This window comes from Myodes glareolus, chromosome 11 (assembly GCF_982192425.1).
Source record: "Myodes glareolus chromosome 11, mMyoGla1.1, whole genome shotgun sequence".
In the NCBI taxonomy this organism is placed as follows: Eukaryota; Metazoa; Chordata; class Mammalia; order Rodentia; family Cricetidae; genus Myodes; species Myodes glareolus.
The window spans coordinates 69381357-69407948 of record NC_142036.1 but is presented as its reverse complement, the minus strand read 5'-3'; the positions used below and the strand labels follow the sequence as shown (position 1 = coordinate 69407948).

Sequence of the window (26592 nt, the reverse complement as noted above, 5' to 3'; positions counted from 1 at the left end):
TCCCAAATTAACCGACAGGTGGGGAGCGGTCAGTGGTGCCTTTGCCCTATTAATAGATAAAATCCGACCTGCATAGCAAATGGGAATAGGCTGCCTATTCCCTATACCTAAATCTTGGCTAAGTTTTCCAATCTTTCGTGATTACTAACTTATGTATCAGGCTGGAAAAATGGCTCAGTGACTAAAAGCACTGGTTACAACACTTCCAGACTAAATCCAATTTTCAAGCAGCAACATAGCAAGAAACAACTGCCGGTGGAGAGATCCAGCGAAAAACAATTATCGGTGGCGAGATCCGGTGCCCTCTTCTGTGCTGTGCCTATAAGACGCGGACTCCTCTCAAGAAAAGCTACTAAAATAAAGGGCTATATCGTTTTCTGACTTTGAAACCGGAAGACCAGGGGAGAGCGCGAACGCAGTCCCCCACTACCACAAATTATGCAGTCGAGTTTCCCGCATTTGGGGAAATCGCAGGGGTCAGCACATCCGGAGTGCAATGGATAAGCCTCGCCCTGGGAAAACCACCTTCGTGATCATGGTATCTCCCCTGCCAGGTAAGTATGAGTTGCTCGCGCCCCGACCGTGCCCTCCCTCACCACACACGCACTTATAAACAACGGTCACCGCCCTCGCGACGCCGCCTCGCCGCCCTCTCGTGCCGCCCTCCGAGCTCTTCACGGGCATCCATCCGCCCACGCGAAACGGTCACCGCGCGGGACGCGCCGCCGATACCGCCGGACCGGCAGCCTCTGCGCGACACTTCATCTGCATATGTCCCGCCCCGCGCGGCATTTTTTTTTTTTTAACATTCCCTTACCTCCCCCTCGGGCGACCGCGAGGACGACAGGGTCTCCCCGACCTCGTTTTGTAGCCTAGGATGACCCTAAACTTAGGATCCTGGCTGTGGGCCGTCGTCCTCTACACTCGGGGAGTTGCTCGTGCCGGGCTTTCTCGTAGTTGGTTGGGCCTTCCCCTATTCGGGCTTCCAGCCTTCAGCCCGATCCTTTCTCAACCGAGCTTCAAGGCTCCTCTCACATGGCACTAACTCGGGTGAAGCTGACCTGCTACTAGCCGGCACGGCCCCTTTAGTCGATCCCAGCACTTTGACGGTTCCGGATCGCTGTGAGTTTAGGGCTAGCTATCGATGGTCTACCATCTCTAGTTACAGGCCAGCCAGGGCTACCCAGTGAGATCTTGTCTCAAAGCCAACAGACCGGCAAGTGAAAACACAAACCCATAAACCAGACATAGAAGGCACGAAAGTGGAGCAGTGAGCAGGAGAAATGACTCGGCAGCTTAGAGCGCTGGCTGCTCTTGCAGAGGACCGGGTTTCCGTGCCCAGTGCTCACCTGGCAGCTCACAACATCTGCAACTCCAGCTTCACCCGATCCGACATCATTTTCGGACATGCACGAATCCGTGCACACGTGAATACACATAAAAAGAATTTAAAAAACGTTAAATGGAGGAGATTGGCTGGGAAGATGAAGGGTATCTGCGGGACTGTGAGGGGGACAAGAGAGTGAACAACACGTCGTGAACAACACGGTTGAGATACATTGTGCACGTATGGAAACGTCGTTAATGAATCGACGTAGCTGTCGTATGCGGACGATTGCAAATAGGCAAAGGATAACCCCAACACTCAGGAAGCAGAAGCAGGCGAATCTCTGTGAGTTCGAGGCCGACCTGGTCTACAGAGCGAGTTCCAAGACGGCCAGGGTGTTACACAGAGAAACCCTGTCTTGAAAAATCAGAAACGTCAGCAACGGACCAACAAACGGAACCCAGCAACAAAAAGGCAAAGGAAACTCTGGTCGCTTCCTTCACTTGGGGACTTGACCCATGTTCAATTTTTGTCACAACGACAAAATCATGCTCACGACACTTTTTGATCCCCCTCCGTACTCTCCACCACCCCACCCCCCCGCGCGGAAGGTAAAATGCTCTCGGAATTTTAATTAAAAAACTAATACTCGTGCCAAATGTGGCTCACGCCTTCAATTCCACGGTCGAGAGGCAGAGGCAGGAGGATCTCTGTGAGTTGGAGACCGGCTGGTCTACAGAATGAGTTCTGGGACAGCCAGGCTACACAGTGAGATCCTGCCTCAAACAATAGAAAACAGAAATGACACACTAGGACTCGAGGGCCGGGTGTGTGGTGAGCTCTGTGAGGTCTAGGCCAGCCAAAGCTACAGTGAGACCCTGTCTCAAAACAACAAAACTGGAACTTGGGCAGGAATTTACACATAGCTAGGTGAGAGAGGGCATGCCCAGCGTGTGAGATCAATGCTCGGCACCAATGGATTAAAAAAAAAATAAAAAGGCTAAATCAAAAAACCCGAGATTAGGCTTTTGACGTGTAGCCTAATTCCCCCAGCCCTGGGGGCTCTGGCCCTGGTAGTGCCTCTTTACCCCTGGGGTCACGGGTCGCCACACTTGTAGAGTGACCCCTACCTTGGATCGGTCACTGGAGTTAATTGCTACCAAAGTGAAAAACAAAAGCATTGGATGGACCTATGTTTCAAACTTGAAGCCAGCAGGTCAGAACTGGACTGTGGTTTTTCACAAAAGACTTGAAACTTCAACATCCTGGAAGAGTTGACATTAGTGCTGAAGTCAGCTTTTGAGACTGGAAAAAAAAATGCTCAGAGGATAAGGGGTTAAGGTATAAATATTATCTCAAAATTTATAGTATATACACACACTCATACATATATATACACATACATATGTGTGAGTATGTGACTATTATATGTTTATACATGCATAATTTCTGTCATATTAATGATCATATAGAGTACTAACTAATTCTAGAAATGGAGTTTATGTAGTTTCCTGTTCATGATTTCATCAGGTAACTAGAACTGGCTCCATAGCTATTGAGAAACTTTGTCTTGAAAACAAACAAACAAAACAAAGCAAAAACAAAAGAAGAAGAAATGATAGGATAAAAGGGTAGATCATTGAGTCTACTTTTGAGCTAAAAGAACAACTACTAGTCTTCAATATTCTACACTGATATGGAGTTTTTTATACTGATACAAAAATTAAGATTATTTTTTATACTGGATATATGTGTCTACTCTTGCATAAGATATTTTTGTACATTGTTACAAAATTAAGGGTTTTTGTTGTTGTTAAAACATGCTGTACAGGGCTGGAGAGATGGCTCAGCGGTTAAGAGCATTGCCTGCCCTTCCAAAGGTCCTGAGTTCAATTCCCGGCAACCACATGGTAGCTCACAACCATCTGTAATGAGATCTGGCGCCCTCTTCTGGTCTGCAGACATACACACGGACAGAACACTGTATATATAATAAGTAAATAAATTTAAAAAAAACATGCTGTACATAGGTTTCTTCTTTTTTATGGTTTTTTTGAGACAGGGTTTCTCTGTAGTTTTGGAGCCTGTCCTGGTTCTCGCTCTGTAGTTATGATAGGAAGTAAATTAGGTACAAAACTTTTGACTCACCAAGATAGGATAGATAATGGAATATTTTCTCTGAAATTTCCAAATACAGAGAGACTGGACATTATAAATGTAATTCTTAGGGAGAATTGTTTGCGAAGGACCAGCTCAGCCGGAGCACTGGGACCGACGGGACAGGGTCTCGGGAATAGGTGGGTAGGGAGTCGGCAAATGACAAACAGACCCAAGACTCAAATTGCATTTGAATGCGTCTTTACTAGGCATGAGGCTCATCCCTTATACAGAAAAGATTGCTTAACAGCATATGTATTGTTTTTTCATGTAATACAGATTATTCTTAGAATCATTCTATCAGATACATGAGAAGAGAGTTTCATCAGACAGATGTCTCCAGTGTGAGTCTGCGGTTGGTCATGCTACACATGGCTGGGCATTAGTTTCGATATAAATCTTTATCTAGGCTATGAGTTCATGGCATTTTGAGCTAAGGGTAAGCGATTGTGGTAAACAGTCACACAGTCTACCGCCTTTTTATATTTTTACCATCTATGCAGAACTTCTTTCCTTCTCCTCCATGTTTCTAACTCCTTTTCAAACCTTCCCCAAAACCAATCTCAAGACGTTACAGGCAGTTATCTCTTCTTATCCCATCTTTGCTGAATCTGTCTTAATTGCTTAATTAAGTTTGCCTTTTGTTCTTTATTTACTAAGCACCATGCGAGAATTACAGCACACACACACCTCAGCGGGCACACTTCCTTGAAGCTTGTGCCACATCTTACGTGAGAGATCAAATAAATTTATATATATAAATATAATATATATATAATAGTGTGTGTGTGTGTGTGTGTGTGTGTGTGTCTGATTTCCCTTCTTGTGTCTTGTCCCTGTCACTCAGGTGGCCTAGAACTACACTAACGCATGGCAACCACAGCTGGCTGAGAAGTTTTAAAGCCCTACGCAGCAGTATGAGATTAAGGGGCATGCATTTGACGCATGTTTTACCCTGGTTTAGATAGCTTTGTGTTTGTCACGAGCATACAGAGTCCAGCCAGAAGAGAGGTCCTCCGGTGCAGGAACTGCAAGGCTGAGTGGAAGTCATCCGACTTGAAGGATGAAGGACCTGAGAACCTCAGCATGGTTTTAACTTTTATTAGAAAGTGCTGAATTTTAACTGTATTATTAGAAAGATCTTGGCCAAACGCACCCTAGAATTACAGCCCTGAGCATGAAACGTGCTGGCGAGTGCTGGCGGGTGCTGGCGGTTTGAGTTACTCGGGAAGATCAAAAGAAGAGGGCCACTCCAGGATGTAATCGGGGTCTGAGACAGCAGGGAGGACGAATCTCGACGGACTGAACCCCGAACATATTTATTCTAAAAATATTATAATTATCGTTATTATTTTATTGTTTCTCAAGACAGGGTCTTCTCTGTGAAACAGTCCTGCCTTGCCTACCCAGGTGTCAGGATTTGTACAATCACCACCACTTTACCCATTACGGCTTTAAACTATGATTTCTTCAGTCTAAATACCTTTAAACTCAGGGGGGGGATGATTGGCCAATGTGAACGCCGACGGTCGGCAAACAATACTGTAAAGAGCCACAAAGTTGGGCTGTAAAGCACACAGCAGAGGAACAAAAAACCTGCTTGAAAAGTTTAAGGCTAGAAGGCAAAAATAAAGGCGAAACACATTCCCGAGGGACAGCAAAAAAACTAGTTACACACAGTACAATGTAGAAAAAGCTCTTTCTTTATAACGAGAATAAGCCAGGGGAGAGCGCGAACGCAGTCCCCCACTACCACAAATTATGCAGTCGAGTTTCCCGCATTTGGGGAAATCGCAGGGGTCAGCACATCCGGAGTGCAATGGATAAGCCTCGCCCTGGGAAAACCACCTTCGTGATCATGGTATCTCCCCTGCCAGGTAAGTATGAGTTGCGCGCCCCCCGACCGTGCTCTTCCTCACCACACACGCACTTATAAACAACGGTCACCGCCCTCGCGACGCCGCCGCGCCGTCCTCTCATGCCGCTCTCCGAGCTCCTCATGGGCATCCCATCCGCCCCACGCGAAACGGTCACCGCGCGGGACGCGCCGCCGATACCACCAGACCGGCAGCCACTGCGCGACAGACCATCTGCATACGCCACGCCTCTCCCGGCTTTGTTTTTGTTTTTTGTTTTTTTTTTAAACCTTTTACCTCCGCACCAGGCGATCGCGAAGATGACAGGGTCTCTCCGACCGCGCTTTGTAGCCTAGGATGACCCTAAATTTAGGATCCTGGCTGTGGGCCGTCGTCCACTACACTCGGGGAGTTGCTCGTGCCGGGCTTTCTCGTCGTTGGTTGGGCCTTCCCCCATTCGGGCTTCCAGCCTTCAGCCCGATCCTTTCTCAACCGAGCTTCAAGGCTCCACTCACATGGCACTAACTCGGGTGAAGCTGACCTGCTACTAGCCGGCACGGCCCCTTTAATCGATCCTAACACTCTGACGGTTCCGGATCGCTGTGAGTTCAGAGCTAGCTACCGATGGTCTACCGTCTCTACTTACAAGCCAGCCAGGGTTACCCAGTGACATCTTGTCTCAAAGCCAACAGACCCGAAACAAACGAAGACACAAGCCCGTAAACCAGACATAGAAGGCCCGAAAGTGGAGCAGTGGGCAGGAGAAATGACTCGGCAGCTTAGAGCGCTGGTTGCTCTTGCAGAGGACCGGGGTTCCGTGCCCAGCGCTCACCTGGTAGCTCACAGAATCTCCGATCCGAAATCCACAGCTCACAGCTCCATCCGATCCAATATCCTCTTCTGATATTCACGGTTCCGTTGTACATAGGTAAGGTATGGCACACGTGAATACACATAAAAATTTAAAAATGTTAAGTGGGGTAGGCGCTCCGTCATACTCAGTCATGAAATCCAGGTAGCGACTTCTCCCAGGTGCCAGTGAGTCTGAGTTCCAGGACCGAACTTCAGGCACCTTCAGAGGCCGAAGAGGGAAGCCGCCGGAAGAGGTTTGTGAGCCAGCTGACGTGGATGCTGGCTTCCAAACCTGGGTACTCTGCAAGATCAACAACAGCTTTTAGCTGTTGAGACATCTTTCCGGCCTCCATAGTATTCAATAAGTTCATGAGGCAGCGACCTCCACAGAAGCAGGTCCAAGGGAGCAACTGCTGAGGGAGCAGGCCCGAGCCAGGGACGTCTGTAGGAGCAGGCCTGAGTCAGCCACCTCTGCCCTCAGCCGGAGCAGGCCCGAGGCAGTGACCTCCACAGGAGCAGATAGGTATAGGGGAGCTACCGCTGACGGAGCAGGCTCAAGGCAGCGACCTCAGTGGGAGCAGTCCCAAACAAGCCACCTCCTTGGGAGCAGACCTGATGGACTCCCCGGGGTATTGCGGAGAGGAGCGACCTCCGGGAGTGCTGAGTGACCTCCAAGGTGACTGGAACCTTGGCCCTGAGTGCACCACGAGGAGCAGCTGTCTGAGCCTTGGATTCGCTGGCACCTGGAAGATTGATCACCAGAGACAGAGTCCGAACTACACCAATCAGAGGAAAAGATGGATAGACAAGGTAAGAACACACTCAACACCACAAAGAGAAATACAACACCAATAAAAACTAGTGACCCTACAACAGCAAGACTTGAACAACCAAATACAGATGAAGCAGAAGAAAATGACCTAAAAAATAGCTTTAGGGGAATGTTTGAGGCCCTTTAAGGGAATGAAAATTCCCTCAAAGAAATGGAACAAAAGACAAACAAAAAATTGGAAGAAATCAACAAATCCCTTAAAGAAAACCTAGAGAAAAAAAACACTCAAATAGATGAAAGAACCTACTCAAGATGTGAAAACTGCAATAAAGACAATAAAGAAACACAAAATGAGGGAATTATGAAATTATGGAAAATGATCAGGAATCACAAATGCAAGCATAGACAGCAGAATACACGAGGTGGAAGAGAGAATCTCAAGCGCTGAAGATACAATAGAGGAAATAGATTTATCTGTCAAAGAAGACATTAAATCTAACAAAATGTTAACACAAAATATCTAGGAAATATGGGACACCATTAAGAGACCAAACCTAAGAATAACAGGGATAGACGAATAAGTTCAACTCAAAAGCACAGAAAATATATTCAACAAAATCATAAACGAAAACTTCCCCAATCTAAAGAAAGATATGCATATGAAGATACAAGAAGCTTACAGAACACCAAGTAGACTGGATTAAAAAAAGAAAGAAAGAAAAGAAAAAAGAAAGAACAAAGAAAAGTCCCCTCACCACATAATAATCAAAACACTAAACATACAGAATAAAGAAAGAATATTAAGAGCTGCAAAGGAAAAAGACCAAGTAACATATAAAGGTAGACCTATCAGAAGTACACTTGACTTCTCATTGGAAACAAAGCCAGAAGGTCATGGTCAAGCATTATGCAGACATTAAGAGACCACGGGTGCCAGGCCAGACTACTATACCCAGTAAAACTTTCAATCACTATAGACAGACAAAACAAGAATTTCATGGCAGAACCAGACTTCACCAATACCTAGCCACAAACCCAGCCCTACACAAAGTACTGGAAGGAAAACTCCAACCCAAGGAAGCTGGCTACATCCACAAAAACACAGACAATAGATGATCCCACAGCAACGAATCCTAAAGAAGGTAAAAACACACAAAATAACATCACCAACAACGAAAACTAAAATAACAGGAGCTAACAGTCACTGGTCCTTAATATTCCTTAATATAAATGGACTCAACTCACCTACAAAAAGACATAGGCTAGCAGTTTGGATACGAAAGCAGGATCCATCCTTCTGCTGCATACAAGAAACACACCTCAACCTCAAAGACAGACATTGCCTCAGAGTAAGGGTTGGGAAAATTTTTTCCAATCAAATGGACCAATGAAACAAGTTGGTGAAGCTATCCTAATATCTAACAAAATAGACTTCAAAATAAATCAATCAAAAGAGACAAGGACATTTCGTATTAGTCACAGGAAAAATCCATCAAGAGGAAATCTCAATACTGAACATCTGTGCCCCAAATACAAAGGCACCCTCATATGTAAAAGAAACACTTCTAGAGCTTAAATCCCACATTAAACCCCACACACTAATAGTGGGAGACTTCAGCACTCCACTCTCACCACTGGACAGGTCTGTCAGACAGAAAATAAATGGAGAAATAAGGGAACTAACAGATGTTATGACTCAAATGGACTTCTGTGACTTCAGACATCTATGGAATATTCCATCCGAACAGAAAAGAATATACCTTCTTCTCAGCACCTCATGGGACCTTCTCAAAAACTGACCACATACTAGGTAACAAAGCAAACCTCAACAGATACAAAAAATTGGACTAACTCATGTACCTTATCGGATCACCATGGCTTAAAATTAGCAACAGTGATTCGGGAAAGCCCATAAACACATGGAAATTCAACAATGCTCACCTGAATCATCAATAGGTCAAGAAAAAAATTAAAGACTTCCTAAAAAATTCAATGAAAATGACCACATAACATACCCAACTTTATGGGACACAGTGAAATCAGTGTTAAGAGGAAAGTTCATAGTACTAAATACCTACATAAAGAAGCTGAAAAAAAATCCCACACTAGTGAGTTATCAGAACATTTGAAAACTCTAGAACAAAAAGAAGAAAACTCACCTGGGAGGACTCGACAGGAGGGAAACAATCAAATTGAGAGCTGAAATCACCAAAATAGAAACAAAGAAAACAATACAAAGAATCAATGAGACAAAGAGTTGGTTCTTTGAGAAAATCAACAAAGTAGACAAGGATTTATTCAAACTAACCAAAAGGCAGAGAGACAGTGAGAGAGAGAGAGAGAGAGAGAGAGAGAGAGAGAGAGAGAGAGAGAGAAAATATCCAAACTAACAAAATAAGAAAAGAAAAGGGGACATAAGGACAGACATGGAGGAAATCCAGAGAATCATTAGGTCAAATTTTGAAAACCTGTACTCCACAAAATTGGAAAACTGAAAGAAAATGGACAATTTTCTGGAAAACTATCACTTACTGAAATTAAATCGAGACTAGGTAAGCAAATTAAATAGATCTATAACTGCTAAAGAAATAGAAGCAGTCATCAAAAGTCTCCCAACCAAAAAAGGTCCAGGACCAGATGGTTTCAGCACAGAATTCTACAATATTTTCAAAAAAGAATTAATACCGATACTCCTCAAATTGTTCCATATCATAGAAACAGAAGGAACATTGCCAAACTCTTTTTATGAGGCTACAATTACCCTGATACCCAAACCACACAAAGACATTACTAAGAAAGAGAATTACAGACCAATCTCACTCATGAACATTGATGCAAAAATACTCAATAAACCAGGCGGTGGCTCACACTTAATCCCAGCCACTCGGGAGGCAGAGGCAGGCAGATCTCTGTAAATTTGAGGTCAGCCTGGGCTACAAGAGCTAGTTCCAGGACAGGTTCCAAAGCTACAGAGAAACCCTGTCTCAAAAACAAAACAAAGGGGCTGGTGAGATGGCTCAGTGGTTAAGAGCACTGACTGCTCCTCCAGAGGACCTGGGTTCAATTCCCAGCACCCACATGGCAGCTCACAACTGTCTGTAGCTCCAGTTCAAGAGAATCTGACATCATTATACCAATGCACATGAAATAAAGTTAAATAAAGTTTAAAAAAAAAAACAAAACAAAACCAAAAAAACCCAACAACAACAATAACAACAAACTCAATAAAACACTGACAAACCAAATCCAAGAACACATCAGAAAAATCATCCGCCATGATCAAGTCAGCTTCATCCGACTTGATGGTTCAACATATGAAAATCTGCCAATGTAATACACCATATAAACAAACTGGAAAAAAAAGCAAGAACAAAAACGCATGATCATCTCATTAGATGCTGAAAAAGCCTTTGACAAAATACAACATCCCTTCATGATAAAGGTCTTGTAGAGAGCAGGGATACAAGGAACATACCTAAACATAATAAAGGCAATATACAACAAGCCAACAGCCAATATCCAGCAAGCCATCATACTAAATGGAGAGAAACTCAAAGCAAATCCCACTGAAATGAGGAGCAAGACAAGGTTGTCCCCTCTCTCCATATCTATTCAATATTGTTCTTGAGGTCCTAGCCAGAGCAGTAAGACAGCAAAGGAGATCAAGGGGACACAAATTGGAAAAGAAGTCAGACTCTCACTGTTTGCTGATGATGTGATAGTTTACAGAAGTGGCCCCAAAAATTCTACCAAAGAACTTCTACAACTCACAAACACTTTCAGTAATGTAGCAAGATACAAGATTAACTCGAAAAAAAAAAACAAACCAGTAGCCCTCCTTTATACAGATGATAAATGGGCCGAGAAAGAAAGAAATCAGAGAAACGTCACTTTCACAATAGCCACAAATAGCATAAAATATCGCTGAGTAACTCTAACAAAATAACTTTGAAGAAAGAAATTGAAAAAAAATACCAGAAAATGGAAAGATCTCCCATGATCTTGGGTACATAGAATTAACAAGGCAATGGCAATCTTACCAAAAGCAATCTACAGATTCAATGCAATGCCCATCAAAATTCCAGCAAAACTCTTCTCAGACCTCGAAAGAACAATACTCAACTTCACATAGAAAAGCAAAAAGCCCAGGATAGTCAAAACCAGCCTGTACAATAAAGGAACTTCTGGAGGCATCACAATCCCTGACTTCAAACTCTACTACAGAGCTACAGTACTGAAAACAGCCTGGTATTGGCATAAGAACAGACAGGTGGACCAGTGGAACCAAATCGAAGACCGGATATCAATCCACACACCTACAAACATCTGGTTTTTGCAGAGAAATGCAAATCAAAACAACTCTGAGATTCCATCTTACACCTGTAAGAATGGCCAAGATCAAAAACACTGATAACCGTCTGCTCCTCCTCCCTCCTGCAATGCTCGACCCCAGGATTCCCCCAACCCGTCCTGGCTCGCCTGCCGCCATGGCTGACAAGGAAACCGTTGACGACACGGTCAAAGAACGTGTGATCAACAAGGAGTACAAAATATGGAAGAAAAACACCCCTTTTCTTTATGATTTGGTGGTGAGCCATGCCCTGGAGTGGCCCAGTTGAACTTCCAGATGTTACCAGGCCTGAGGGGGAAAGAGTTCAGCATTTATCAACTTGTCCTGGGAACACACACATCGGATGAACAAAACCACCTGGTGACAGCCAGTGTCCAGCTCCCTAATGACGATGCTCAGTTTGACGCTTCACACTATGACAGTGAAAAAGGAGAATTTGGAGGTTTTGGCTCAGTCAGCGGGAAAATTGAAATAGAAATCACAATCAACCATGAAGGAGAAGTAAACAGAGCTCGGTACATGCCCCAGAACCCTTGCATCATTGCAACAAAGACTCCGTTCATCGACGTGCTTGTTTTTGACTACACAAAGCATCCTTTTATACCAGACCCTTCTGGAGAGTGCAACCCAGATTTGCATCTCAGCGGATATCAGAAGGAAGGTTATGGTCTCTCTTGGAATCCAAATCTCAGTGGGCACTTACTCAGTGCTTCAGATGAGCATAGCATCTGCCTATGGGACATCAGTGCAGTTCCAAAGGAAGGAAAAGTGGTAGATGGATGCAAAGACCATCTTCACAGGGCATGCGGCAGTAGTAGAGGACGTTCCCTGGCAACTGTTCCTCGAGTCTCTGTTTGGGTCAGTTGCTGATGACCAGAAACTTATGATTTGGGATACTCGTTCAAACAATACTTCCACGCCAAGCCACTCAGTCGATGCTCACACTGCTGAAGTGAACTGCCTGTCTTTCAATCCTTACAGTGAGTTTATTCTTGCCACAGGATCAGCTGACAAGACTGTTGCCTTGTGGGATCTGAGAAATCTGAAACTCAAGTTGCATTCCTTTGAATCACATAAGGATGAAATATTTCAAGTTCAGTGGTCACCTCACAATGAAACTATTTTGGTGTCTAGCGGTACTGATCGTAGGTTGATGTGTGGGATTTGAATAAGATTGGAGAAGAACAGTCCCCAGAAGACGCAGAAGATGGCCCACCAGAGTGCTGTTTATTCATGGTGGTTGCACTGCCAAGATATCTGATTTCTCAAGATATATGAACCTTGGGTAATTTGTTCTGTATCAGAAGACAATATCATGCAAGTGTGGCAGTTGGCAGAGAATGTTCACAATGATGAAAACCCTGAAGGAAGCGTGGACCCAGAAGGACAAGGATCCTCGACATGTCTGCACTTGTGATTTAGACTCCCCTGGTTTTCTTCTGAACCCTGAGATGGATTTAACACTGTCTTGAGACACAGACTTGTCCAGCTATCCCGCTACAATAGGTGCCACCAACAATACTATTAGCCCAAACCATGGGTGTTTTCTAAAATCTTAACTGGGGGGCTTAATTCAACAAAGCCACAGACTTATATTTAAATTTTTCTTCGGCAATTTTCTAGTAACAGCCCAGGTCTAAAGTGGCTTCAGAGATAGGGCATTATTATGTGTGATTATTTTTCTATAAATATTGTAAGATGACACCTTGCAATATTTATACTTCTGCCTCGGACACCTTCACTTGGCTCTCTATTCCTTTTCCACTCTGGCCACTTACTGGAGAATCTGAAAGACTTGGGGATATAGCTTAAGAAGAAAAATATACACCCAGAGGATGCTCAATCGTACCACAAGGACATGTGCTCAACTGTGCTCATAGCAGCATTGTTTGTCATAGCCAGAACCCGGAAACAACCTAAATGCCCCCAACCAAAGAATGGATAAGGAAAATGTGGTACATTTACACAGTGGAGTACTACACAGCAGAAAAAATAATGACATCTTGAAATGTGCGAGCAAATGGATGGATCTAGAAAACATCATATCCAGTGAGGTAACCCAGACCCAGAAAGGCAAATATCATAAGTAGCTTTTAGACATAAAGCACAGAAAACCAGCCTACAATCCCAAAGAACCTAGACAACAGTGAGGACCCTAAGAAGGTCTAGTCTACATGGAAAGTAGAAAAAGACAAGATCTCCTGAGTAAATTTAGAGCATAGAGACCATGGGGAGAAGGTAGGAGTGGAAGGGAGAGGAAGGGAGAGGAATGGAGAAAAATATTTAGCTCAATAAAAGCAATAAAAAATATAAAAAAATGTTAAGTGGAGGAGGCTGGCTGGGAAGAGGAAGGGAATCTGCAGGACTGTGAGGGGGACAAGGGTGACGCAAGTTGTGAACACGGTTGAGATACATTGTGCACGTATGGAAACGTCATTAATGAATCGAATTATGATGTGTAGCTGTCGTATGTGGACGGTTGCAAATAGGCAAAGGTCCCAGCACTCGGGAGGCAAAGGCAGGAGGATCTCTTTGAGCTGGAGGCTGCGCTGGTCTACAGGGTGAGTCTGGGACAGCCAGGGCTACATAGGAACTAACTGCCAGGCTGGGTAGTCATCCGACTTGAGGGATGGATGGACGGACCTGAGACCCTCAGGAAGAACATGATTATAACTTTCTCATTAGAAAGTGCTGGATTTTAACTTAATTGGAAAGGTCTGGGACAGACACACCCCGAATTACAGCAGCTGAGCATGAAACGTGCGGGAAGATCAAAAGAAGAGGGTCATTCCAGGATGTAATTGGGGTCTGAGGCAGCAGGGAAGTCCAGTCTCGACGGACTGAACCCCGAATATATTTATTTTAAAAATATTACAGGTATTATTTTATTGTTTCTCAAGACAGGGTCTTCTCTGTGAAACAGTCCTGCTGTCCTAGACCAGGCTGGCCTCGAACTCACAGAGATCCTCCTGCCTTGCCTACCAAGTGTGGGATTAAAGGCATTCATTCTGTACAGCCTTACCCATCACTATTTCAAACAAGGATTTCTTCACAGTCTAAATACCTTTAGAAAAACAACTCTTTCGTTCTAATGTCAAATTTAACTGCGAGATTCCCACTACAAATACAAAACAGCCCGGCTGAATGAATGGGCTATGTGACGCTGATGAGCGGGCAGAAAACGTCATAAACAGTAGCAAAGTAGCAAGTCCTATTAAATACCAAGCAAACAATCCTACTTAGAGATTCAACAGCTTATTACAATAGGTAAGGGTAGGTAAGACGTACTAAAGGATGAATATACAAGGTACTATTGAATACTAAGTCTATTTTCAACAGCATTTCCAGGGGAGAGCGCGAACGCAGTCCCCCACTACCACAAATTATGCAGTCGAGTTTCCCGCATTTGGGGAAATCGCAGGGGTCAGCACATCCGGAGTGCAATGGATAAGCCTCGCCCTGGGAAAACCACCTTCGTGATCATGGTATCTCCCCTGCCAGGTAAGTATGAGTTGCTCGCGCCCCGACCGTGCCCTCCCTCACCACACACGCACTTATAAGCAACGGTCACCGCCCTCGCGACGCCGCCTCGCCGCCCTCTCGTGCCGCCCTCAGAGCTCTTCACGGGCATCCATCCGCCCCACCCGAAACGGTCACCGCGCGGGACGCGCCGCCGACACCGCCGGACCGGCAGCCTCTGCGCGACAGATCATCTGCATACGCCACGCCCCCTCTCCCTCCCTCACCCCTCCTCTCCTCTCCCCGGGGCCACTAAACTGACCACAGCGGCTCACATTGGAATCTTAACAGTTGCGAAGCAGACCCGAGAGAACTGTCCGGACCTACTCGTCCTGATTCTTCACGTTCTCTTCGTAGCGGCGGGGGAGAGGAGTGGAGGGAGGCCCGGACGGCTGGTGCGTGGGCCCGGGGGAGTCCTCTCAGGTCATTAGGCGTGGTTGTAACTCTAAGCAGTTTTTACCCGCGGAGCCACCTCGTGCTCGCCCTCTCACTCCCTCTAACTGACCCCAGACCATTGGCATACGTTGGAGGAATGATTTCTTTCCCCTTCCTTTCTCTCTCCCTCCCTCCCTCCCTTCCTTCCTTCCTTCCTTCCTTCCTTCCTTCCTTCCTTCCTTCCTTCTTTTCCTTTACTATTTGGCCCCAGGCTAGCCTGGCTCTCCCTCAGCTTCTGAGTCACCTTGTGGGGTCTGCTGGGTGACAGTTCTGGCCTAGAATATCGACCCATTTTCCCCAACTAAAACAGCTTTTGGCTTTTATATCTGCCAGGAAATAAAAATTTCAAAAGAGCCTGCCCGAGTCTTCCTCCTCCCCACTGTTCTACTTGGAAATCAGGTTGAGGTCTGGAGCTCGGGCAACCGACTTGACAGGTAGGTGGGCTGCTTCACAGCACTGCAGAGGTTCTTCCGACATCCTGGGTGAGAGAAAAAAGTCCTTCCTGTCCGAGGTGCTCACTTCTAGTTACCCTCAATCAAGGTTAAATAAACCCCAACAGAAAGCTCTTCGCCACCTCTTTATATTTTGCTCGTCGTTCCAAAGGAAAAAAGGGGACTGGAGAGATGGCTCAGTGGTTAAAAGCACTGACTGCTCTTCCAGAGGTCCTGAGTTCAATTCCCAGTCAACCACATGGTGGCTCACAGCCATCTGTAATGAGACCTGGCGCCCCCTTCTGGTATTTGGGCACACATGGAAGGAATGCTGTACAAATAATAAATAAATAAATCTTTTTTTAAAAAATTATTTATTTATTTATTTATTTATTTATTTATTTATTTATTATGTATATAATATTCTGTCTGTGTATGCCTGCAGGCCAGAAGAGGGCACCAGACCCCATTACAGATGGTTGTGAGCCACCATGTGGTTGCTGGGAATTGAACTCAGGACCTTTGGAAGAGCAGACAGTGCTCTTAACCTCTGAGCCATCTCTCCAGCCCAAATAAATAAATCTTTAAAAAAAATTGGAAAAAGGTGGATTTGGGGTGACATGCTCCACCATACAACTCTGAGTTCAAGAAGTGTCTCGTCTCCCTTCCATTCCAAAGCCTGCTTTTTCTGTTTCTTTTCTTTTTTTCTTTTTCTCTTTTTCTTTTTTTTTTTTTTGTCATGAAATCTTGAAAAGTGAAAGTATGCAAGGAGGGATTGCTGGATTAGTTTTCATTTTTTTTCCCTCGGAACTTTCTATTATCACATTTCTCTTTGTCTTATGGTAACTGTTTTATTCATTCATCTTTCTCTCCCTCTGTCTCTTCTATTTATCATCTGTCTGTCTGTCTGTCTGTCTGTCATCTATCATCTGTCTGCCTATCTATCCATCCATCCATCCATCCATCCATCCATCCATCCATCTAGTGTTATGGGCGTTTTACCTGAATGTATGGCTGTGTTTACCCTGTATGGATAGTGCCCACAGAGGCCCCCGGAACTAGAGCTATGCTGATTGTGAGCTGTCATGTGAGTACTGGGAGCCCTGGTCCTCTGCAAGGCAGCCAGCGCTCCTCACTGCTGAGTATCTCTGTAGTTCCACGAACCTATTCTCTCTGAGTTGCTCTAATTAAAATTTTAAATTCTTTCTCTTTATCTCATCTGTGATCAACTACTTCTCTCCCAGCCTTGTCCACGCTACTGTCTTGTGGATGGTTAGTAGTACGTCATAACTGATTTCCTAGATTCTGATTTTCCTTTTGTTCTCGGTGCAGTGGCGTTAATCATTTATTTTGTATATAAGTCATGTCCCCTCTCTTTCAAAGGTTCTCACTCCACTCTGAGTGACAGCCCATTAGGCCTCACCAGTCTTCTGTTAACTCCTTCTGCTCCGCAGCATCCATCCACCACTTTTCCTTCCTTTGAAACTGCACTGATGTCCCATAGGCAGATGCTATGCTCATCTGAAGCACCGAGTAAGTGCCCACTGAGATTTGGATTCCAAGAAAGACCATAACCTTCCTTCTGATGTAAGAAAACAAATGTCTAGCAATTAGTTAGAAAAAGGGACTGCTAGTAATATCAGAGGGTTAATAAATAATAATAATTGTTTCTTAGTCTGGGAACTTAGAAGATAGCAGAAAGTTCTCCAAACTATCCAAGGTAAAACTCAGAAACAGACTGCAATACTTTATGACCTCCATTATCAGAGCTCATTAGTTAGAGGTGTTTGTTCTTGCCCACTGTTTCTCCTGGCACCTCCAGGCAGTGTATACTGGAGCCCCATGCCTCCCCTTTAATGATGCCAGTTTCCCATAGCAGAGACAGTGCCTAACCCAGAGGTCACGTATCTCTGTCTCCTAAAGGCTAACTCAGTTCTCATCTGTCGTTCATCAAGGATGGCCAGAATACTACTCTCAGTTTGCAGAGAGAAGCTCAGACCTTGTAAATAGACAGCCAGTTGTAAAATGAAATGACCGAGGCTGATAGAGGCCTTTTAAGCATCTGAGAAAATAGCTCACTGTGGATGATTGATCTTTAGTCTACTGAGAAAGCTGCTGATAGTCTGTTCTCATTCTCCTAGACTTATAACTTTATATTTCCTCATCTTTACATTCTTATTTCTGGAATCTGCATTCTTATTTTCTTATTCTTGGACTCTTCACACTCACTCTTCCAGCCTCACTGGCTGAAGAAGTCAGCAAGTCGGCCCTTCTTCAAACGCGCTGTCAAAGGCCACTTTGACTGCTCAGCTTCACATCCTATGCCTCCTCCCAGGTAGGTAGAGTCTGCTTCTGGTCGCTTCTGGCGACCGCTAGCGCCACCCCTCCCTCGACTCCGGGATGACAGGGAAAGGCTCAGTGTACCCCCACAGCAGTGAGTCCAGAGAGGCTATGTTTGCAGGGACAGGCAGCCAGCTAGTCAATGACCTGTTTTTCAGGCACAGAGTGACTTTCCTGAGTGTGCCCCATTCTTTTTGCTTTGGGTTTCATTCATTGAATCCAATCGTGGGCATGTGTGGGTACCACAGCGAGCGTGTCCAGGCCGTCTTCCGGGAGTTGGTTCTCTCCTTCTACCCCGTACAGTCTGGGGATCAGACTCAGGTTGTTAGACTTGACAGCAGTGACCTTTACCTTGTGAGCCACCTTGCTGCCCCCAAACCATTTGGGGGAGGAGTGGGGATTGGGGTTAGGGGGCAGCATCTATGTAGCTCGTGGCTAGCCTAGAACTTGCTGTATAGACTAGGCTGGCCTCAAACTCAGAGTTGGCACCTGCTGCAGCTGGCATTGAAGCTGTATGCCACCACACATAGTTTCCCTTGTTTTTCCGAGGCCGGTTTCCCCCTGTGGTCTTGCCTGGCCTTAAACTCACAGCACCGATTCCCACCTCCCCCCCCCCCCGCTGTGAGATTACAGGCAGGCACTACAGTGCCCAGCTACAGGTTTTTAAACATTATTTTATGTTTATGAGTGCTCTATCTGGATGTAGGCATGCACGCCAGAAGAGGGCATCAGATCCCACTATAGATGGCTGTGAGCTACCACGCTGTTGGTGGGAACTGAACTCAGGACCTCTGGAAGAGCAGCCAGTGCTCTTAACAACGGAACCATCTCCCCAGCCCCTTACATGTTATTTTTCAAGGTGTTGGTGAGAAACCCTGGCACACTGTCCACTCATTCTGTATGTTATAGCGACCTCATCCAAGGCCCGCTGGCTAGTCCGTACTGCTGCTGCTATCCATCCCCACCCCACAAGAGGCACTCCAACCACGGATCCAGGGCCTGCCAAATCGGCTTAGGTAAGCACACTTGTTGTCATGGCTGGCAGCCTGGGTTTGATCCCCATCGTCCACCTGGTATGAGACTCACAGGTGTCATCCTCTGACCGTCACTGCATGTAGAGAGCCCGTGCATTACATTCAGGGATTTAAACATGCCTTCGACACCAGCAGCACTCGGGAGGTATCTCTGTGAATTCAAGGCCAGCCTGATTTAGAGTGAGTTCCAGGTCAGACAATGCTACACAGAGCATCTATCTGTCTGTCTGTCTGTCTGCCTGCCTATCTATCATCTGCTGGAGAGATGTTTTGGCAACTGAGTGCCCTGACTCGTTCTTCCCTCAGACCTCTGTTCCCTTCTCAGTACCAACAACGAGGCTCCACTTCTGAGGGACCCCATGCCCTCCTTTCCCCCAACCCACCTCTTCTGGTACTGCACACAGGTGGCACACAGACAGTGGTCACATAAAAGCATCCTTAAGCAGTAAAACTAAAATTTCTTTCCAAAATATAAAGACAGGTGGGGTGGTGGAGAGGCAGGTGGATCTTTGTGAGCTCAAGGCCATCCTGGTCTACAAGAGCTAGTTCCAGGACAGCCAGGACTGTTAAACAGAGAAACCCTGTCTCGAAAAGCCACACCAGAGGCTAAGGGGGTGCGTTCTACTTCTTTCCCGTCAAAGAGACCGCTTTGATAAAACACAGTAAGCAATGGGGAAGAAAAACATCGGACAATATGGCCCTCTGCCGCCCCTGTATTTACACAGCATCTTCACATTTCCAAAGCACGGAACCAACATTTATTAACCCTCACAACACCCCTGTGAGGTAGGTCAACATGTCCTTTATAGCAGAGAACTGAGAATCTTGCCCAAACCGGACTGTGGCCACAAGGGCAGCTGGGAAGGGCCGGACCAAGTCCAGAAGTAGGGGATCCTGGGCCTGCACTCACCACCGGCAGACATCGAAAGTCACATACAGGAAGGACGGAAAGGATCTCTCGGTCAACAACAGGGAAACCGACTCTGAACAGGACGGGGAAGTGTCAGTCGGAGAGGACACGGACCAGCGCACGAGGCAAGAGAACATGCACTGAGAAAGGCTGGTTGGGTGGGTGGGTCAGGGCGACCGCCTGCGAGGGGACCTGCAACCTTCGGGACGGTTTGGAAAATTGTAAACAAACTAGGAACCCGTTCCAGGGGTGATCAGCTCAAATCCTCGTGGCTTCCCAAATAGGGGAGGACTTGGAAAAAGACAGGAAGTCCATTTGCCCTAACTTTACGCTGGGAACGATGATCACGTCTGCCCCATGGAAAAGACCGGGCATGCGTGACACGGGTCCACTGGCCCTCGGCATCCCAGCTGCAAACCAACTTTCGTCCCAGGGAATCCACTTCCCTCCCCACACTCAAGAGCTCTTTCTGCTAGCAGGATGCTTTCCCTCCATGCCAGGATAGGCTGCCATGGTAAACTAAGGAGGAGCTTGGTTGACAGATGTCTCTCAGCCAACTGGCTGAGCTAGGGACGGGATCCAGTGAACAATGATGCTTCTGCATCATTAGGAAATGCCAATTGTCTGCCTCTGTCCAGCTGCCCCTTCTGTTTAGTGCACCCAGGAAGACCAGGTCGCCCTATGGTAAAGCATTCGGTGAACATGGTTCAATTGGCCATTTCAAAAGAAACAAGGTGAGGAAAACAAAAACCCTGCACTGTAAAGCATAATACTGGAGTAGATTTATTATCACTACCCCAAATTCCAGAGCGATACAAGGAGCACGGAGTTAAAACGCCACTGGTATCGCTGGGCGTTTCACAATATTGGTTTAGTCCACAAATTTAAGGCAAACATACTACCGCATCTGCTTTTCTTCAGAGATCAACCATACTTATAGAGCTCACAGAAACAGACCCAAAACGTCTATGCTCATTAACTCAAAGTAAGTCTCATTAAGATGTTTTACATAGATACATGAAAGAACTCAGGGCACAGGATGCTTAAAAACAAAAACAAAACCCAGAAAGCAACGTTTACCTTGTGTGATCAAGGGACTCTTGAGAATGTTAAAACTGGACAAGTGATTCAAAGGAAAGGAGGAAACACACATGGTTAAGACAGGCGATTTAAAGAAAAGAGTTGAACTTTGGGCTTCTTGGAAGGTCAAGTGCGGGTGGCAGGCCACTGCCCTGGGGCCAGTGAGCCCTGCTGCTCCATTGTCTCTCAGAAGAAAGGCTGATGCACCCGCCAGCTGTTCCTCTTGTTCCCAGTGAGCTTAGATGCCAGACATCAGCAAGAAATCAAAGGAGATTTGAAGGCAGCCCTTTTCAGCAGAAGGCAGTGTGGCCTATGTGTCTCCATTTAAAACTGCAAGGCAGTTCTGCAGCAACTGGAGGTTGCCCTAGAAGGGAGGAAATAAAATCAACCATCAATGTCTTTAGTCCCAATAGCCTGAAAGAGTCATAAATAATTTTTATAGTTGTGTGACATGTATGGGTGTTCTGCCTGCATGTATGTCTGGGCACCACGGGTTTACCCATTGCCGCCAAAGGCATCTCTGAGCAACCAAGAAAGAAAAGAGAAAAGAAATTGTATTCTGGTGTCAGAATTCTAGAAGTACTTTTCTTGTTTGTTTGTTGTTCCAGACAGGGTTTCCTCTGTGTAGTTTTGGAACTGTTCCTGGAACTTGCTCTTGTAGATCAGGCTGGTCTCGAACTCACAGAGATCCACCTGCCTCTGCCTTCCTAGTGCTGGGATTAAAGGCGTGCGCCACCACTGCCCAGCTAGAAACATTCTATGACAGTTTAAAGACACAAACAACCAAGCTTGTTCACCAAATAAATTTCTACCTAGACCAGTATTAATGGTTTACATAGTCTGACTTTTAAAAAAGTGGGGCTTAGCCAGGACTCCATAGAGTTCCTGCCACAACTCCCCCAAACCTAACTGCAGTGGTCTGAAGAGGAACAGCTCCCACGAACTCATTTTTGAATAGGGAGTGGCATTACGAGTTTCAAATGCCCAAGCCAGGTCCAATGGCTCTCTCTGCTGCCTCAGATGCAGATATAGAACTCTCGGCTACCTCTGGCACCATGTCCGACTGCCCAAAGCCATGGTTTACGCTGTAATGCTAATGGACTGAAGAAACCTCTACATACCAGCCCCAATTACATTTTTCCTTTACAAGTGTTATTGTGGTCACGCTGTCTCTTCACAGCAATAGAACACCAATTAAGAAACCTTTCAAAGCCGGGTGGTGGTGGTGCACGCCTTTAGTCCAGCATTTTGGAGGCAGAGGCAAGCGGATCTCTGTGAGTTCGAGGCCGGCCTGGTCTACAAAAACTAGTTCCAGGACAGTCAAGGCCACACAAAGAAACCTAGGCTCAAAAAGTCAAAAACAAACAAACCATAAACACCACTTCCACAAAAAAAAAAAAAAAAAAACAATCTGAAACAAAAAGATGTTTTTACATATGTGTGTTGGGGTGGGGGTGGCCGTGTGTACGCCACACACACCCAAGTGCTTATTTACACCCAAAAAGGATGTTGTATCTCTTGGATGAGGAGTTAGGATGATTATGAGCTATATGATGTAGGTACTGAGAATCAAACTCCAGTCCTTGGAAGGGCAGCAAGCAATCTTAACAGCTGTGTCAGCCCCCCAGATCCACAGGTGTAGGCTGGCCTTGAACCTGTGACCCTGTCTCCTCTTCTTCAGTGCATCCTACAGGTAGTGGTTTTTTTTTTTACATTATTTTGTGTATCTATGGGTATTTGCGTATGTCTTGAATATGTATGGAAGTCACAGAACAACCTCCCAAGTAGAGGATGAAGCAGGAAGGTCACTGAGTTCAAGGTCAGCCTCATCTACTTAATGAGCTTAGCCCAGTCTACAGAGTGAGAAGCTGCCTCAGAAACAGCAAACAACTAATTCTCATTCTGTCAGGATGGGAATGTAGCTTAGTGACAGAGTGCTGGGAAGCATGCACAGAACTCCACACATAATCTAGTACTCAAAATAACAAAACCCCAAATAAGGCCAGTGAGACGGCCAATCACGTAGGACCACTTACTGCCCTGAGTTTAATCTGCAAATTTATACAAGGGGAGAAGCAAAATCCCAAATGTCCTCTGACCTTGTAGAGGTCACACACACACAGCATAAAAAAAATCCAAGTAAACCAAGGAGAGTTGTGTCAATCTCCCGGAGGAGGTTGATCAAAGGATGAGCATCCATTTTATAACCGACTCAGTTTAAAACGTAAATGATTAAATATTTAACGACACTACCTTTGCGTGCTTTAGTTCTAGTTCTGCAAGCTCCACTAAATTTTTTCTGAACGCAGCAACTCTTCTTGTCTTAAAATCTATCAGTTCTGTGAACGGAAACACAAGAATCAGCATGACACCATCACAACGAGCGGCTCGCACGGAATGCACGTCAACAGTACCTTGTTTTGCAGATTCAGATATTTTTTCAAACTTCTGACAGCACAACTGTTGGGACGTTTCCGCCTGTAGGACATCTTTGTTTTTTGCTCTTGCCTTGTCCAGTGCTTTATTGGCATTTTCATAGTCCACCAGTGACCTCGACCTTCTGTAGAGGAGGTCCTGCAAAACAGAACATTCACAGATGAAACCAGTGGGAACTTCTAACTGTTCTGAGGCAGGAATCAGGGCCTCACGCTTCACCACTAATTATGTGCCCAGTCCCTAAATGCTTTTTTAAAATAAATAATAGCTTAATTAAAGCAGAATTCACATACTTTACAATTCATGCATCTAAAATAAACAACCCAGGGCTTGTGCTATGTGTACAGCTGCACAAGCGCTCATCCATTCAGACACCACCCACGCTCAGCACAGAGACTCCCACTCAGCTTTCCACCTCCACGCACTTGCCCATCTGGACGGGGTCTCGAGAAGTCAGGATACTTTCAAGCTTATTACAAGGCTGAAGATGATTTTGAACTCGTGATCCTAAGTCTCCACTTTCCAAGGTCAGAATTACTAGCATGCACCATAATAGGCCTGATTTACACGCCCACCCCACCGCCTTTCTTTTTGTGAGACAAAATCTTTTGACTATGTAACCCTAGATGTCCTGGCACTCAGAGATATACCTGCTTCTGCCCTCCCAGACTTAACTCAGCTGGGATTAAAGTCGAGGGCTACCATACTCAGGAGATTTCTTTCTTCTTTTGAAAACAAAAGGAAACAAACAAAAACAAAACAAAAAACAAGGAACATTGAAATTCCATAATATTTATTAAAAGATAAATGCTGATCTCCAAGCTGGGTGTGTTGGTGCATGCCTTTGATTCAAGCACTGGGGAGGCCGAGGAAGACAGAAGTCTGGGAGGAGGAGGCCATCGCAGCAATCCAGTTAGAGTCTGTCCCTACATCTCAACACCCCCACAGAGGAAGTATTCACAAATTTGAAGTCATCTTTATATGGGGGTCACGCTAATCTCTGACTATTTCAATTTTAGTATATGCGCTGCTGAAGCAAGCACCAGCTAGATTCACTTTTAAGGCCATGCTCTGAAAAGATATTTATTTCAACTATATTTTATAATAAAGCCTCTAGAAGTGAAGAACTGGGCTGGAGATGTAGCTAAGTAGTAGAACAAGCGCAAGACCCAGGCTCATGCCAGCGTGGTGGTGGTGCACATCTTTCTTTCCTGAGACAGGGTTTGCCTGCCTGTAGCCTAAGCTGTCGTGGAAGGTGCCCTATAGGCCAGATTGGCCTCAAACTCACAGAGATCCACCTGTCTCCTTATACCATGCCTGGCTCTGAGAAAAGCAATTCCCTATACCATTTCTTTGTTTTTGAGACAAGGTCTCACAGCACAGCCTAAGCTAGCCTCACCTCATTTCTCCAGCCAGCACACAACATCACACACATCTTGAAAACCCACGAATCCCAGAATCTGCTCTTCACGACCTTACATCCAATAACCTCTGCAAACAAACCGGTTACCTTAGCTGCTTGAGACTCCCGTAAGTAGTACTTCAGCAGGTCAGATAGCTTGAGGTCCTCGTCAGCAGACACCCGGGCCTCTATTTTCTGAAAAAGGAGAAATGGCATTAAATCATGTTACATTCTGCTCTAAACAAAAATATTTTTAACATATAGAGATGTTGAGGAACTATAGAATCTACTCTGCTTTATCTGGGCATCTTTCAAAATTCCAACAAGAAATAAACAGAAAAATCATGAATTTATGAAAAAATTCGACACTTGGAAACTTGGCTTCCTTAACATTCTGCAACAGCAACTGACAGGTGCTCACCAACAGACGAAGGAGTGCGAGAAGACGGAAGGGAAATGAAGAGAACTCTTTGCCAGGTAGTGGTGGCACAAGCCTTTAATCCCAACACTCAGGAGGCAGAGGCAGGCAGACTCTGAGTTCAAAGCCAGCCTGAAATCCTGTCTCAAAAACAAACAAACAAAAAAACAAAACAAAACCCCCCAAAAACAACAAAACAGGACAAAAGATCATCCTGCTTCTGCCTGCCAAATGCTGGGATTAAAGGAGTGTGCCACCATGGCCTGGCTGTTTATTTTTCCTTAAAGGCATGCTCACTGAGTAGCTAAGACACAGGTTTAAAAAAAAAACAAAAAACACCAAGTATGAGCAACCTGAATGTTCCTGTTCATTCTAGTGGGAGCAAAATGTGGTACTAACTGTGCCATAGTGCTAATGCTAAAGGTAAGAGGTCAGCCTTTAGAAGTTGGTTCTCTTCTTTTACCACGTGGGTTCTAAGGATCAAACTCAGGTCATGACAGCAAAGGCCTTTAACCCCTGAACCACTTCACTGGTCATAATTTAAAAAAAAAGATAAATGGGGGGGGGGGGTCGGGGCAGGGGGAGATAGGTCATGCTATGGAGGTTCAGCCTTGTCTTTCTGAGTGCTCGGGTATTGGTGTGGCTCTCCACTGCTGACATGGCGGCACCGTCTCAGGGAACACCCCAGCCCTGCTAACACAAACACAAGCCTGCGCAGCAGCCCTCAAGCCCGGTACTTACTCTGGTTTTATCAAACAGTTCTGAAACTTTGAGGAAAAACCTGCAAGGGAAAAATACCGTCTTCAGAAGCAGCATCTGATGCATTTTCCACCTGAAGTGTTGAGACAATAACCCCAAACCATATTAATGAAAGACAATTCCTGTTTCATCACACAAGGTACCCAATGATCTCGTTAACCAAAGACATCAACTGCTTATTTAAAATCCCCAGAATTTTGATTCCCCAGAATCTATATGGTGTCAGGAGAGAACAGACTCCCACAAGCTGGTCTTTGATCTCTACACTCAACGCTGTTACATGTGTGCCCCATGCCAAATAAATAGCCAGGCCTGGGTGCACACCTTTAATTCCAACACTCAGGAGACAGAGGCAGGTGGAGCTCTTGAGTTCCATTCCAGCCTGGTCTACAAAGACAATTAACCAGAGATACAGTGAGACACACACACATATACACACTTAATGTTATTTTTTTTAAAGAGCAATTAAAGGAAACCACTTAAGATGAAACAGATCTTAGATTCTGATAATAC

At 45.3% G+C, this 26592-nt stretch overlaps 1 protein-coding gene, 3 non-coding genes and 1 pseudogene across 5 annotated transcripts in view; 1 reads left to right on the top strand and 4 right to left on the bottom strand.

The window, feature by feature from the left end:
- Positions 1-398: 398 nt before the first annotated feature.
- Positions 399-562, bottom strand: LOC148120530 (U1 spliceosomal RNA). The gene has a single exon (XR_015739338.1). It is a non-coding gene; the product is annotated as a U1 spliceosomal RNA (small nuclear RNA).
- Positions 563-5205: 4643 nt separating this feature from the next.
- Positions 5206-5369, bottom strand: LOC148120529 (U1 spliceosomal RNA). Its single transcript, XR_015739354.1, has one exon. It is a non-coding gene; the product is annotated as a U1 spliceosomal RNA (small nuclear RNA).
- Positions 5370-10896: 5527 nt separating this feature from the next.
- On the top strand, positions 10897-13564 carry LOC148120528 (histone-binding protein RBBP4 pseudogene; annotated as a pseudogene).
- Positions 13565-14660: 1096 nt separating this feature from the next.
- LOC148120527 (U1 spliceosomal RNA) lies at positions 14661-14824 on the bottom strand. Its single transcript, XR_015739352.1, has one exon. It is a non-coding gene; the product is annotated as a U1 spliceosomal RNA (small nuclear RNA).
- Positions 14825-19809: 4985 nt separating this feature from the next.
- Positions 19810-26592, bottom strand: part of Snx6 (sorting nexin 6) — a 42874-nt gene continuing 36091 nt past the window's right edge. For both annotated transcript variants that reach the window (XM_085697636.2, XM_085697637.2), the window contains exons 10-14: positions 26062-26101; positions 25011-25097; positions 23479-23638; positions 23318-23403; positions 19810-21428 (exon numbers count right to left, since the gene is read on the bottom strand). In XM_085697636.2, coding sequence (XP_085553762.1) covers positions 21375-21428; positions 23318-23403; positions 23479-23638; positions 25011-25097; positions 26062-26101 — 427 coding nt within the window. In that variant the 3' untranslated portion in view covers positions 19810-21374. The remainder of the gene's footprint in view (positions 21429-23317; positions 23404-23478; positions 23639-25010; positions 25098-26061; positions 26102-26592) is intronic.